Source organism: Saimiri boliviensis, chromosome 8 (assembly GCF_048565385.1).
Source record: "Saimiri boliviensis isolate mSaiBol1 chromosome 8, mSaiBol1.pri, whole genome shotgun sequence".
NCBI classification, from domain to species: Eukaryota; Metazoa; Chordata; class Mammalia; order Primates; family Cebidae; genus Saimiri; species Saimiri boliviensis.
Window position 1 is genome coordinate 28,272,386 of NC_133456.1, and position 13,794 is coordinate 28,286,179.

The following is a 13,794-nucleotide window of genomic DNA, read 5'->3' on the forward strand; positions in this document are numbered from 1 at the left end:
TCCTGTATTTGCTGGTCAAGGCTGTGTATTTGTGTAATGGGGAGCAGGGACAGTAGTTGGTGTCCACTCAGAATTCACCCAGCTCTTCCCTCCCAGAGCCAGCAGCTTGTGGGAGGTGAGGTGGGAGCTCCAGGTGGCAGGTTACACGTGGCTCTGGCTCTGTCCTCCTGTGTGAGGGCTGCTGCCCTGACAACAGGGGCAGCTTTGAGCAGGATGCCCTGCTGTTGGTTTGTCTGTGTATCTGAAGCAAGGACTAGGGACTGCTGCCCTTCTGCCTGGTCCAGCAGGCCTCTCTCCACACCCTGAGGGAACCTCCCCAAGAGGGGCCCCAGAGGAGAAGTAATCAGCCCTGGGATGAGAGAGCTGGGATGGGCCAGGACTAGACCCCAGATTCCTGTGTGTACCTAGCTGACACCTCCTTCCCCAAACCAGGCCAGAAGATAGGTCTGGGGATTAAGGCAGGCCCAAGGCCAAGTTCATGGAGAAGGAAGGCCATCCCTACTTCTCTCTGGGGCAACCAGAAGACCCAACTCTGAAGGGAAGCAGCCCCAGAGGGCCCCTCTGCAGGCCCAGTGCCCCTCTGCAGGCCCAGTGCCCCTCATTGGCCATGGTTCTACAGCTCAGACACCCTTCCTGAAAAGTCAGCTCCTGGGGCCCTGGCTGTAGTCACCACCTCCCAACAGATCTTCCAACAGGCCCGTGCCTCTCCTAGACAAGGGCTCCTAGCCTCCTCCACCTACTTCTTTGCTCAAAGCTCCCTTTTCCAGCATGCAGTCACAGCATCACTGCTGTAAGCAGAGCAGGTCCCCCTCACCTGTCACTGTTCCTAACACAGATCTGTAACCCTGCGCCAGATTCCTTTTCTCTCTTGGTGATGTCCAGGGTGAGGGCCTGTGTGCATCTCCTTCTATTGTATTGGATGGTCTCCAAACGCAGAGGCTATTTCTCTCCCTTCTTTTGCAGTTTTCTATTATGTTCCCACAACAGGACTCTTTGGAGTTGGGGAGGAGGTATCAGGAAGGAACATATCTAAGAATCAGTTATTTTGGACATGGGTTATAAGCAGAAAGTGCCGTGGCTTTGGTGAGGAGAGGGGGTTGGTTCCCACAAGACTTCTGGCTTCTGGGCTCCCAGAGGCTGCCCATGTGAGTAACACTCACCTGCCATGCTCCAGATGCCAGGGCAGGTACTGGGACCACACCTGGTTCACTCAACAATGCTTCTTCCTCCCCAGGCTCACTCTGCTCCGTCTCCATCGAGAAGGCACTACCTGAGGACAGAGGCTTATACAAATGTGTAGCCAAGAATGACGCTGGCCAGGCTGAGTGTTCCTGCCAAGTCACCGTGGATGGTAGGTCATGCCCACCCATCGCCACCACCCATAAACAAGGGTCTCATTTCTCAGCCCTTCCCTCGCCTACGGCACCTTGTCTGTCAGACAGAACTGCCCCCAACACTGCCCTCTCTACCCAGAGGCATTCATTTGGATGTCAACCTATCTTTTGCCAAAAGAAAAAAAGCGACAGGAAGGAAAGTGGCAGCTCTACTTGGTCACCTACATGGCCTCTTTCTTCACCCTCTCCCCTGGCCATCCTGTCCCCCTCCCAGTCCTGACCCCCAACACCAGAACCTTCTTAGCTGGGAAGCTGGGGCACTGGGCAGGGGAAAAGACACACCCACAGGAAAATGACTACAGAGTATTTTATAAAAGCCACAACAAACAAGTGTCTGCGCTGGCAGGACGGACCCAGCAGGGTCAGCCGTGAGGAGGAGGGAGCAGAGTGGGGTCCATATGGGAGACTTCCTTGAGGAGGTGAGTCGGGGCTGAGTCTCTGGGTAGAGAGGACAGGGCAGCCTCTGCCAAAACAAAATGGTAATAATAATAATATTACACGCTGGGGAGAGAGCAGGCCTGCCAGGTCTCAGTGGAGTTTCTGTGTTAGGAACAGGCAGTGCCAGGCTGCGAGGAACTGAGCTTTGTCCTAACAAAATGCAGGAAGCACATTCGTGACTCTTTTTTGTCTCCTCCCTGAGGAGTGTAGAATTGGAGCCTGAGAAGTAAGATGAACTGTATGATATTTTAGACAAGTACCCTCATTTTACAGGTGAGAAACTGAGGGCATCCAGAGAAGAAATGCATTTTCAGGAGCGCTCCCTGGCCTGTTTAGAGCAGAGCCAGGGCCAGAACCCCATCCCAGGACTCACAACCTAGTATCAGTTCTTTGTATTTGGCACTAACCTGGAAATGTCTCAAAGGGTAGTTTGGGGGAAATAGTTTCTTGCCCGTGAAATGCCTGGTTAATAAACATCAAAGACACATCAAAAACTAGTGTCCAAATAAGGCATCTTGAAGCCCAGCTTAGTTGTTCTCTCTCCTGGGTGTGATCACTTGAGTTCTGAAGTCCTAGCCTGTCTCACTCCCATTCCACACCATGCAGTGCCCGTGTCCTCATTCCTGAATTTACAGTCGGTTTCCTCATCACAAAGCTGAGCTCTATGGAACATGATGGGAGAGAGGTGGAAAAGAAGGTCTTTTTTATAAAAACACAATGGCAACGTAAATTAATTGTTAATAGCCGAAAGGTAAGCTGAACCCATCAAGTACTGTGTACTTCTCCTAGGAGATCCGTGCTTACATGTGCTACAGGGGCTCTGAGGTTAAGGAAGCAGACTTGATGGGTCCAAGTTTATGGTCAGTTCAGAGGGGACGTGGGACACATGCCTTAAGGTTCTGCACAGGAGATACTGTGGCTGATTACTCCTGGGTGGGAGTCTCTCCTCACCCAGGCTGTCACCCACCAGATCACAGTCCTGCTTCTTTCTGTACACGTGCTGCACTATAAAATATAGTGTTTCTGGAAACTTGATCCTTGAAGCCCATCTCTAACACCCCTCTGCTCCTTTGGAACGCACGCTGATTCCTGAGCCAGCAAAGGAGGTTATCTGCTTTTGGAGCCCCTTTAGGTCCTATTTACATGGCTAGCTGAAAGAAGGAGAGCAATTCATTCTCCCTTATCTGTAAAATGTCAGCACCTTTTCCAGATTTGTTTTCAAGATGAAATTTCCTTTTCCCCTACTGAATATACTTGGAGATTCTCTTTTTTAAATTGTTTTTAAGGTTTGGGGAATTCATTCTGCAATTTAAAGGGCTTTGTTTGCCCAGAGTCTGCTGGCAGATTCCCTTGCCCTCTCCACTAATGTTAACGACCATGATTATTTATCCCTAATTCCTTCAAACCCAGAGTTTGACATCCGGCTACAAACTAGAAGCTGTGTCTTAGAAGAAAAGCTGAAAAAGTGATAGGAGGGAGCCCAGCTGAGATAACAGGACTGACTCTCAGTCCAATGGGTTTGGTTTTGTTGACAGAAAGGATAAGGGCGGCCTCTTCCCCCTGCTCTTCTTTCCCTGTTGCTATATTTGTAGATACGTTAGTGTCCTGCATGCTGGGTGGGCATTGCCCACATTTAGCTTTATTTTATTTTATTTTATTTTCTAATACACTGGGGTGAGGGGCAGGGGGTACCTTTATTTTTTCATCAAGAGCCTCTCTAGGAAAGTAGTAAAGTACTGTGGCCGCCTTTCTTTCTATCAGCTGGTGCTCCAGCCCACTGGCTAGGCTAGGTCTACTGCCTTCATTCTGTCCCCCCATCCTCTCAGCTCTCCCTACTCCCCATGGCATCATACTTGACTTGGGGATCTCAGTGAGTTTGTGCATCCCTTGAAATTACAAGCAAAATGTGTTTTGTGGGTTGGAACATCTTTCTGAAGAGAGGGGTCCACAGTTTTTTTGTCGAATTCTCAAAAGGAGTCATGAATCAGAATACACTGAAGAACTACTTGTCCTAAGGAGCAACAATGACTGAATTTTCAAGCCAAGCCATTGTGCGGGCTTTTCCAGCCCGTCTCCATCTGCAGCTACCCACCCGATCTCTGCATAGAACCAGCCCTTCATCCCTGTTACGGGGCAGTAAGGTCTTCCACTAGGCGTGGGGACCACATCTAGTGCTGACTTGGAACTGGCTTGCCCAGCCACTCAGCAGTGCTGGCCTGGCCCCTGAGAGTCACTATTATTCTGTGCCAGATGAGTGGCCATCAAGACCATACATCTGAGGCCAACGTATCTTTGAAAACCTCATAAAAATGAGGCAAATGGGGCTCACTGGCTGGTCTGCGTTACCCACGCTACTCATTCCCTCCTATTGTAAAGATAAGGGATGTAACCTTTATAATGCAGCACAGCTGGCTATTTTAATCATGTGTTTGGGTCTTTTTCCTAAGAAAACGGGTGTTTATGTACTTTCTTGATTATGGTCATATCATCCTTCCTTCTGAACTCAGCAGAAGGCAAGAGTTAACTTGTGCCACATAGAAGGGAGTGAAAACCTAGAGCATACATGGACTTGCCAGAAAACTTGCCCAGGAGGAGAACAAGCTGACCTTCAGTGCCTGTGCTGGCCAGAGACTCTTGTGCATTTGCATTTTCAGTTTATGCAACAGTTGGGAAGGGCGTCTTTCTCAGTGAGCAAACTAAGGCTCACCAAGGGCCAGCTGCCTTCCAGGCCCCATAGACAGTAGGCATAGATCCAGTGCTGGGGCTCCACCCTGCCCAGTGAATTATAACTTGAAATATCCTGGCAGGACTCTGTGGTCTGGCCCAGAAACCTGCCCCTTTCCACAGCCTGACATGGCCTCCCTGTGCAGTGAATTACCACACGGGCCCCACTCTCAGAGTGATCCAGACCTTCTTGAGTAACAGCCTTTCCTGCAGGGAAGTCCTTCAGCACATGGGACTGAATAGCCCCTTTCCTGTCATTCTGACCCAGATGAGCAGTGAGGAAACAAAATCCTTCTTAGGCCAGAATCCCATGAGAGGAGTTAGACAATGCCTTATCCCCTCACTGGCTCATCCAGTCATTCCCAACTCAGGCCTCCTGTCCCCAGCCACCCTGGCCAGGGAACCCAGCTTTTGGTACCAGTGAGACCAGGGTTTTGTGACCATGGAGGGTCATGCATGATTGTGATAGGTAGGGACACTCCAGTGGGCACTCATGCCATCACTCAGTCATTCAACAAATATCCGAGTGCCTACCCTGTGCCAGGCACTGTTGTAGGAACTGGTTTTAAAACAGTAAATGAAGTAAGAAAAATTCCAGTTTCAGGGACTTTTCTAGAGGGAGAGAGGCAGTAAGGCAGGTGAACAGCTGTGTCATATACTCAGGTAATGTCACAAGCTATGGAGAAAGCAAAGCAGGATAATGGGGGAGGGAATGCCATTTTTGGAGGGGGGTGGTCGCTGAGTCCTCTCTGAGGAAGGACCATTTGAACAGAGACTGAAGGAAGCCCGGAAGGAAGAGGGAGGAGGTGACAGCCTGGCACAGCCCTGAGCTGAGGGGACTGTGCTTGAGGCATTCCAGGATGAGGCAGGAGGCCAGAGTGGTAGAGCCATGAGCAAGGGGTGCGGGATGGTAGGAATGAGGTTGAGGAGGACCGTGGACCAGATGCAGGCAGTGTTGGCTATGACCAAAAAAAATGAGATTTTATTCTAAGCTTGAGGGACCAACACTGGACATTTATGAAGGATCAGTCATGTCCAGGTGAGGACTAGACCCAGGATGAGTCAGAGGGAGAGCATGGGAGTGGGGGGTTGCCACGATAGGAACTGGAAGTGATCAGATTCATAACCTGTTTGGCTGTAGAGCTGATAGGAGTTGCTGATGAACTGGGTGTGGAGAGAGAAGTCAAAGATGACTCTTAGTTTTCATGGGGGAGTGAAGATCAATGGTGGGGGATGGGAGCACGATCAAGAGTTTAGTGTATGTGACGTTTAAGATGCCCATTTGACCTCTCAAGTGGCCCTGCAACATAGGCAGGTGTTTAGATGAATCTGGAGTTGAGGGGGTTGGAGACAGGATACAGGAAGCCATCCACACATGGAGGTCATTCGCTGCTCTGGGGTTAAATGAGGTCCTGAGGAGAATGGAGATAGGAAGAGGGAGAGAGGGAGAGGAGGGGAAGGACAGGGGCCTGCAAAGGAGACTAAGAAGAAAGTATTGCAGTGAGATGGGAAGAAGCCCAGAGGATGGGGATGCCCCAGAAACCAAATGATAAGAACTTCAAAACGGAAGGAATGATCAACCTATCAGGCCAGGCATGGTGGCTCACGCCTATAATATTAACACTTTGAGAGGCTAAGGTAGGTGAATTGCTTGAGCCAGGAGTTCGATACCAGCCTGGGAAACATGGTGAAACCCTGTCTCTACAAAAAATACAGAAGTTGGCTGGAGTCTGTGGGGCCTGCCTGTAGTCCCAGCTACTTGGGAGGCTGAGGCAGGAGAATCGCTTGAACCCAGGGGTTGGAGGTGGCAGTGAACTGAGATTGTGCCACTGCACTCCAGCCTGTGTGACAGAGCAAGACTCTGTCTCAAAGAAAAGGAAGAAGAAAAGAAACAAAGATGAATGTGTCAAGTGCTACTGCCAAATAAAGATAAGCCTGAGACTTGGCCATTGGGTTTGGCAACATGGAGGTCACTGGCAACCTTGCCAGAGGACTTCAGGGGAGTGACAGTAACAACAGCCTCATCTCAGGCATACAGAGACCGAGTGACCTGCTTGAGGTCACCCTAACTAGCAGAGTGGGAAGTTAAACCCAAGCCTCGGCTCCTAACCACTGTGGTCCATTGTTACCTTGGCCCCTGGGCACTTCTGATTGTTGCTGAGCTGATTTTGACCTACCTGTCCTCTGTTCGCCTTGGCCCTGCCATATTACTAAGTCTGCTCCCACCCCCACATTTATTCTTTAAATTATCACAGGCAACTAACAGGTGTTATGTGGAACTAAATAAAATTGTTGTTCTTGTAGGTCAAAAACACTTCAATACTGGCAAATGGTATAATTCAACCTGATCTGAGCCTACAAAGCACTTAGCACAATGCATACATGGAGTCAGTACCCAGTAAATGTCAGCCATCTCCTTATGACCTGGTCACTCCTCCCTCACTCTGCTATTGAGGTGGTGTTACTTCTGTTTTCCTTGTGAGGAAGCTCAGACTCAGAAGAGTTCAGGAACTTGCCCAGGGACTCACAGCTCCTAAGCAGCAGAGCCAGAAAGGAGCTCAAGCATCTTGATCTCTCTTCTTACTATGCTAGCACGCTGCTTGCATTCAGGCAGACAGAGACACCAGCAAGGAGGGGTGAGCCAACCCAGGGAGAGGCTGGAGCCCAGCCCCTCTGCCCTGCCCCGTCAGGGAGCTCTAGAAGCTGGACCCCTCCCAGAAGCTTCCCAAGGCCTCACGTTCCCTGCCTGGGGTCAGAGTTCAGGGAACCAACCTCTTGGGGAAGACAAAAAAAAAAAAAAAAATGCTGCCCAGAAGGCTTGAGTCCAGAGCCCAGGAGTGGAAGGGGTGAAGCATTGTCCATATAAGGACATGTTTTCCTTCCCATGTAGAGGCCCCCCACTTCCCCACACCTCCATCTTCCTCCCACACACTTCTTTGGGGACACCAGCAAAGGACTTCAGCCTTGGGGTCTAGATCTAGAAACGGAGTTTAATTTCATCACAAAATGATTAAAACAAACAGAAAATACAAGCTGCTCTCAAACTTATATTACTATTATTTTTATCCCCTGGGCAGCCATGTGAGCATAAAGCTGGTTTTGATTAGGTGCACGGCCCTTCCAGCCTGATCCTTGCTGCCGTTCGCACGGAGATCTGCTGGCTTCTCATCCCTGGCAGGGCCCGTGGCACATGCACAGCCCCACCATACTGCCACTTTAGGTGGAGCGTGGCCACCCCCTGGGCCTCCAAGTCTGGGCTGTGCCTGGTTTGAAAGGGGAACTTGGGCCCCTTTCCTCATGGCCAGATGGAAAGATAAAGTGCTGCAGGAACTTCTAAAAACAAGATTCACAGCATATTATTACAGGGTAATGTACTCACACGTCCAGTGAAAACCCAGCACCCTAGGGCTGAGGACGGCGGCAGAGGCAGATGGGGCTGGGCAGGGAGGGCTTTCTGAAGGCGGAAATTTTTAAAGCTGATTCAGAAAGAGGTAAGGGAATGTGGTTATCAAGAAGAATGAATTCATAGGTAAAGGATCTTTTTGCTTTTTTCATTTTCTCGAGACAGGGTCTCACTCTGTCATTCAGGCTGGAGCGATCTCACTCTGTCATCCAGTGGCACCATCACTGCAGCCTTGAGCTCTGTGGGCTCAGGGGATCCTCCCACCTCAGTCTCCCAAGCAGCTGGGACTAGAAGCATATGCCACAGTGCCCGGCTAATTTTTGTAATTTTTGTAGAGACAGAGTTCACCATGTTGCCCAGGCTGGTCTTGAACTTCTGGGCCCAAGTGATCTACCTGCCTCGGCCTCCCGAAGTGCTGGGATTACAGGCCTGAGCCACCATGCCCAGCCAATAAACGATCATTTTCTGCTTTCCAAAGCACTATTGCATGTGTTCTCTCCTTTGGGCTTCAGAACACCATGAAGTAGAGAAAATAAATCATTCCCTTCGCACAAATAATTTAAACTGCCCCGCGTCTCTGTTTCCAAGATTCCCAAGATTGCTTGTCAAGTTCCCCAGATTGCTGATGACAAAAGCCAAAGCTAGAGCTGTTCTCCCTTGGCCTCTACTGTGGTGATGCTTGGAAGTAAAGCCCAACACAACCCACGAGGACAGAAGGAGTCTTAGTACCTACTGCCCTTCTTTCAGGAGCTCAGAAAAACTGGTCCTCTCATCCTTTGCTTTCTTGTGCCTCAGTTTTCTCATCAGTTAAAAAAGCAGACTTGATCCTCCTTCTTCTCCCTCCTCCATGCTCTGAGACTCACTAGGAGAATGAGTGCTGAAGCCGAGGAGTACAGAACTCCATACATACTCTGCCCAGTACTCCTTTTCCTTAAGAAGGGCCAGGAGCCATGGCTCACACCAGTAATCCCAACACCTTGGGAGGCCGAGGCGGGTGGATCACCTGAGGTCAGGAGTTCAAGACCAGCCTGGCCAATATGGCAGAACCCCTCTCTACTAAAAATATGAAAAATTAGCCAGGCATGCTGGCGCATGCCTGCAAGCTACTCAGGAGGCTGAGGCACGAGAATCGCTTGAACCTGGGAGGCAGAGGTTGCAGGGAGCTGAGATCACACCACTGCACTCCAGCCTGGGTAACAGAGTGAGACTCCATCTCAAAAAAAAGGAGGGGGGGCAAACAAAATAATTACTGGGTTCACGTTTCTTTATATTGTCATCCGTGACTGTTAGAAATGCTGGTCTTCAAGGAAGGGAAGAAGGGAGAGCCCAGGACAAGGGTAGCTTAGACTGACTCCATGCCCCTGGTTTATGGTACCCTCATCCCTAAATATCAAGGGAAAGCACTACCAGGTTTTTCTGCCTCTTGGAATAGTTCTGGAGCCACTCCCTGTGTGCACACGCGCGCGCACGCACACACACACACACACACACACACACACACACACAGCTTGAAGAGAGACTAGGAGTTTTCAGTTGGCCACATATGAGTCATCCGTGGAGCCTCTGGGTCATATCATGCCCAGACCCCAACCCAGACCAATGAAACCAGGACCTGTGGGGTGAGATATCCTGGCACAGAATGCTTCTAATACACAGCTGAGGCCCAAGACTGACAAATAACTATGTACAGAGGATTTTTCTGTAGCTGTGAATGACCACCATCCTTGGGGGAAATGTCCAGTGTAAGAAAATGAAATCATCCCTGCCCCATGGCTTTCTGCTTCTCTGTGTTCCCATGGAACTGCCATGCTGGGTTGTAGGCAGCTTCCTGAAGAGCTTGACAGTGTCCAACCCAGATAGCAGGGACCCCTGATGTGTCATCTGGGGCTCTTTTGCCTGTATGGGAGGTGGCAGGAGTCCGTCTTATAGTGGGGAGTGGAGGTGAGGGAGTGTTTGGGTGTCAGGCGGCTTAAAAGGATTTCTTCAGCTCTATTCCCCCTACCCCATCATGTACAGCTAAGAAGTCCTACTTAAGGCCTGTAATGGCACAAGTAGGGCTCTCTACTGTCTTTGGTGGGATCCCCACAGTCCCGGAGGCCTGTCTGCTTCTGAGCTGCCTTGAGCCTGTGACACCAGCACAGGGCCTCCTCCCTGGATTACGCATAACAGAGAGGAGGCAGGCACTAGGTTGGGAAGGAAGCCTGTCGGGTGATGATGAGCAGAGGGACTCATGCAGGCAGATCCATGTTCTGGAGCAGGCAAAGGGCCTAAATCCGTCCCAGAAGGAGAAATGCATCCAGAGGCAGCTCAGAGTCCAGGCCCCAGTTCTGCTCCCTACACCCACCCCTCAGAGCCTCAGGAGCCCAGTCTAGGCAGTATCAGCCCCGACTGCCAGTCTTGGAGGCAGACCCTGAGAAGGCTCTTCCTCCCCAGCCAAGCCTCAGGAATGTGGCTCAGCCTACGATGGAAAGTCCCACCTCCCCCTCCGGCTCCCACTGAGCTTCCTCTCCTCAGGAGCAGGAAAAGGACGGCCAGGGAGGGGGCTCCTAGAGGGAGATTCCTGCTCAGCACTGTCCCCAAAGAGTGCCACTTGTGGGGAAAGGAAGGCTAGTGAAAGTGCTGGGGCCCAGTGATAGCCACTCAGCCAGCTCCTCCTTATCCCAGTTCCTGGTGGTTTCCCCACAGCATCCTGGGGGCGGGTAAGGGCCTTTCCACCAAGCTTAGCCCAGCTGAGTGATGTTGCCCTGCTTGTCCCCATGAGGGAGGGTTTCCTCTGGCAGTGGGAGTGTGGAGCACAGTCTGAGGGAGGCACCACCCAGCATCTTCGTGTCTGCCCAGCAGGCAGCTGTGCCCAGCTTTACTGGGTCTGCCGAGGGAGGACTAGCAGAAGCCCCACAGTGGGGCCTGTCTCCCATCTCAAGAGGTGGGAGGCGTGCTGGCTGCCTGCTCAAAGGCCTCCATTGGGTTTGTCACTGCAAAGTTTGGTCTGCAGAAGAAAGAGAAATCAGAGGCTGTGAGCCACCTCTAGTCCATGAGCCCAAGGGCAGGGACCCTGTCCCCTCCTACCCATATTGGAGAGAGAGCCCTTTGGAGACCCAGGATGTCTAGTGTGAGGGAGAAAAGGCCTGGTGGAGGAGAAAGCCAGGGGAGGTGAGCAGGAGCCGACTCTGCCCCCACTCTGCCGGCAGTGCATTCCAGGGGCAGCATCCCAAGTGCCCAGGGCGGCCTGTGCACTCATCTTGTCAAGGTGACGGTGCTCTCTCCACTGGATTCATCAGGCCCAGGGTAGTGCACGGTCCTTCTTTGGTGCTCTCATGGAATGTGAGGGAGGTTGCCCAGACTGCAGGCGCTGTTCTGCCCAGCAGGCACGAATGGCCCTCAGAGTTAGGGGAGGGGTTTGGTTGAGGTGGGATTTTGACTGAGAGGCCCCCTCTGCTCATTTCCTCAGCCACTGCTGACTAACGCTTGTTGTTACCTGTTTTGTTCCAGATGCTCCGGCCAGTGAGAACACCAAGGCCCCGGAGATGAAATCCCGGAGGCCCAAGAGCTCTCTTCCTCCCGTGCTAGGAACAGAGAGTGAGTACTTGCACAGCTTCACCAGGCAGAGGCAGGGGCAGTTACTCTGGGGACGGAGGGCAGCCTCAGAGCCCCACTTCCTGGTCACTCACTCTTGCCTGAGCTCCTGGAAGTCTGGTGTTTGCCTACAGCCGAAGTGCCCAGTGAACTCCCTGTAGCAGAGTGGCCTTTGTCACCCGCTCCCAGTCCTCTCCCCAGCCTGCCTCCAGCCTGGGTGGTGCTGCACGTCTGGAACCTTGTTTGCCCCCGCCGGTCTTTCCCAGTGCTGCCCCCAGCTCCTTTACTTCTATTTTATTCTCAGGCCAAACTGAGCTCTTCACTGTGCACTACACAGCCCCCAGGTTTCTTCCTTCATGCCTTCTCTGGCACCTGTCCCCATGGGATGGGCACCTTTCTGGCAAACTCCTCTGAAAAGTCCCTATCCCTGAGCGCTTCCTCACTTCAGCTCCCACAGTGTCAGCACCTGGCGTCTCCACTATCTCCTTTCCAGTGTCACGGAGAAGCATCTGGGTTTCGTCTTCCCCGCTCCATTGTAAAGGATCTGTTCAAGTGGTTACCTTTTTGAGTGACATATGCTGCACCTTGCTGATAGAAGGCTCTTCCCAGTTTTTCTTAAAATCAAATCACAGTATGGTATAAAAAGCCAAGAGAGAAAGGAGTCTCTCCATGACCATAGACAGCTACCACCCTCTTTTTGAATCTCAGCTTCCCCAGAGCCCACACATCCATTAGGCACCATGCCTAGGGTCCAGAGTGCTTTTACAGGCCTGCCGACTGCTGTAATAGCTGATAAAATCAGAAGAAAAAAAGTGAACTTCTAAGTCTAAGACAACATATTTTGTTTTTTGTTTTTTTGAGAAAGAGTTTCGCTCTGTTGCCCAGGCCGGAGTGCAGTGGTGCGATCTCGGCTCACTGCAATCTTCACCTCCCCGGTTCAGGAGATTCTGCTGCCTCAGCCTCCCGAGTAGCTGGAACTACAGGCTTGTGCTACCACCCCTGACTAATTTTTGTATTTTTACTAGAGACAGGGTTTCACCATATTGGCCAGGCTGCTCTTGAACTCCTGACATTGTGATCCACCCACCTTGGCCTCCCAAAATGCTGGGATTACAGGTGGGAGCCACCATGCCTGACCGAAGACAATGTTTTAATTCATAATATGAATATATTCATCTTTATGCCAATGTGGTTATAAAGTATAATTTACGTAATTCAAATATAATACTTATATATAATTAAATGACATATAATTAAATATATGTACTTTTTTTGATGGAGGAAGGGGGCTACAAAGGCAGACGTGCCTCCAAAGTCCTAATGGTACTTCCCCTGTGATTTTGAATCTAATGCTAACAGCAGGACTATCCTTTGAAACCTAGAATTTCAACAGAGGGTGCAGAGTTGCTTGGACATCGCCAGCACATTCTATGTCTTAAAACAAATTTAAAAAAAAGCAAACAAAAAACAAGGATAAGCTCCTAATTGCCCATACTGATAAAGGAAAGTAATTAAGCCTGATTAATTTAGACTCTAATTTTTTTCCATTACAACGCAGTGTTTTGTGATGATGTTTTATTCTTACCTTTCTAACGATGAACATGGGTTCCTTGAACATACAACAGCCAGGCTGTTGGGGCAACTCAGCCTTCAGTATGTTGAGGCAGCCAAATTGGAATTAATTTCTCATTGATATTTAACCAAGGTATATAGCCTGAAAACATCAAGAATGGACATTTAATAAGTTGTTGGAAATGCATAAATAATACCAGGAAAAACCTAGTGAGAATGCATTAATAATTTTATCTCCCAAAAATATTCCTTGGGCTCATGCTATACTTGGTATGGCAAACTGTGAGCAGAAGAGCTAGAGAATGTAGGAAGAGCACCAGGGACTGTGAATTCGGGCTATGGCATGGCTGTCCCCGGCTCCTAGACTCTGAAGCCACAGCACAGGTGTTGATTGGTGGGTGGTCTCCTGCATACCCACCCCAGCTCCAGCACACCCACTCCAGTGAGCCCTTGAGGAGGTGAGATGGGGTCAGAGCAGAACTGTGGAGGAAGAAAACAAGCTCCAGATGATGAGCAGAGCAGGAGCTGGGCTCTCTGCCCTGAGAACAGAGGGCTGTGGAAACCCCAGGCAAGCTGTTACTGTCCGCGTCTGGAGCAGCAGCTCGCAGCCCTGGCTGCATGTTATATTCACCTGGGGAGCTTTTAAACCACTGCTGTGCAGGCTTCCCCCACCCCCAGACCAATTACGTC

The 13,794-nt window shown here is 50.6% G+C and overlaps 1 protein-coding gene across 7 annotated transcripts in view; it reads left to right on the top strand.

The window, feature by feature from the left end:
- The window catches only part of MYLK (myosin light chain kinase), a 224,195-nt gene that overhangs the window by 134,963 nt on the left and 75,438 nt on the right, over positions 1 to 13,794 (top strand). For 6 of the 7 annotated variants that reach the window (XM_039477689.2, XM_074404231.1, XM_039477688.2 and 3 more), the window contains 2 exons: positions 1,235 to 1,351; positions 11,449 to 11,535. In XM_039477689.2, the coding sequence (XP_039333623.2) occupies positions 1,235 to 1,351; positions 11,449 to 11,535 (204 nt within the window). Of the gene's footprint in view, positions 1 to 1,234; positions 1,352 to 1,400; positions 1,814 to 11,448; positions 11,536 to 13,794 lie in introns of those variants that run through there. The other variant, XM_010352432.3, reaches the window with a different exon arrangement.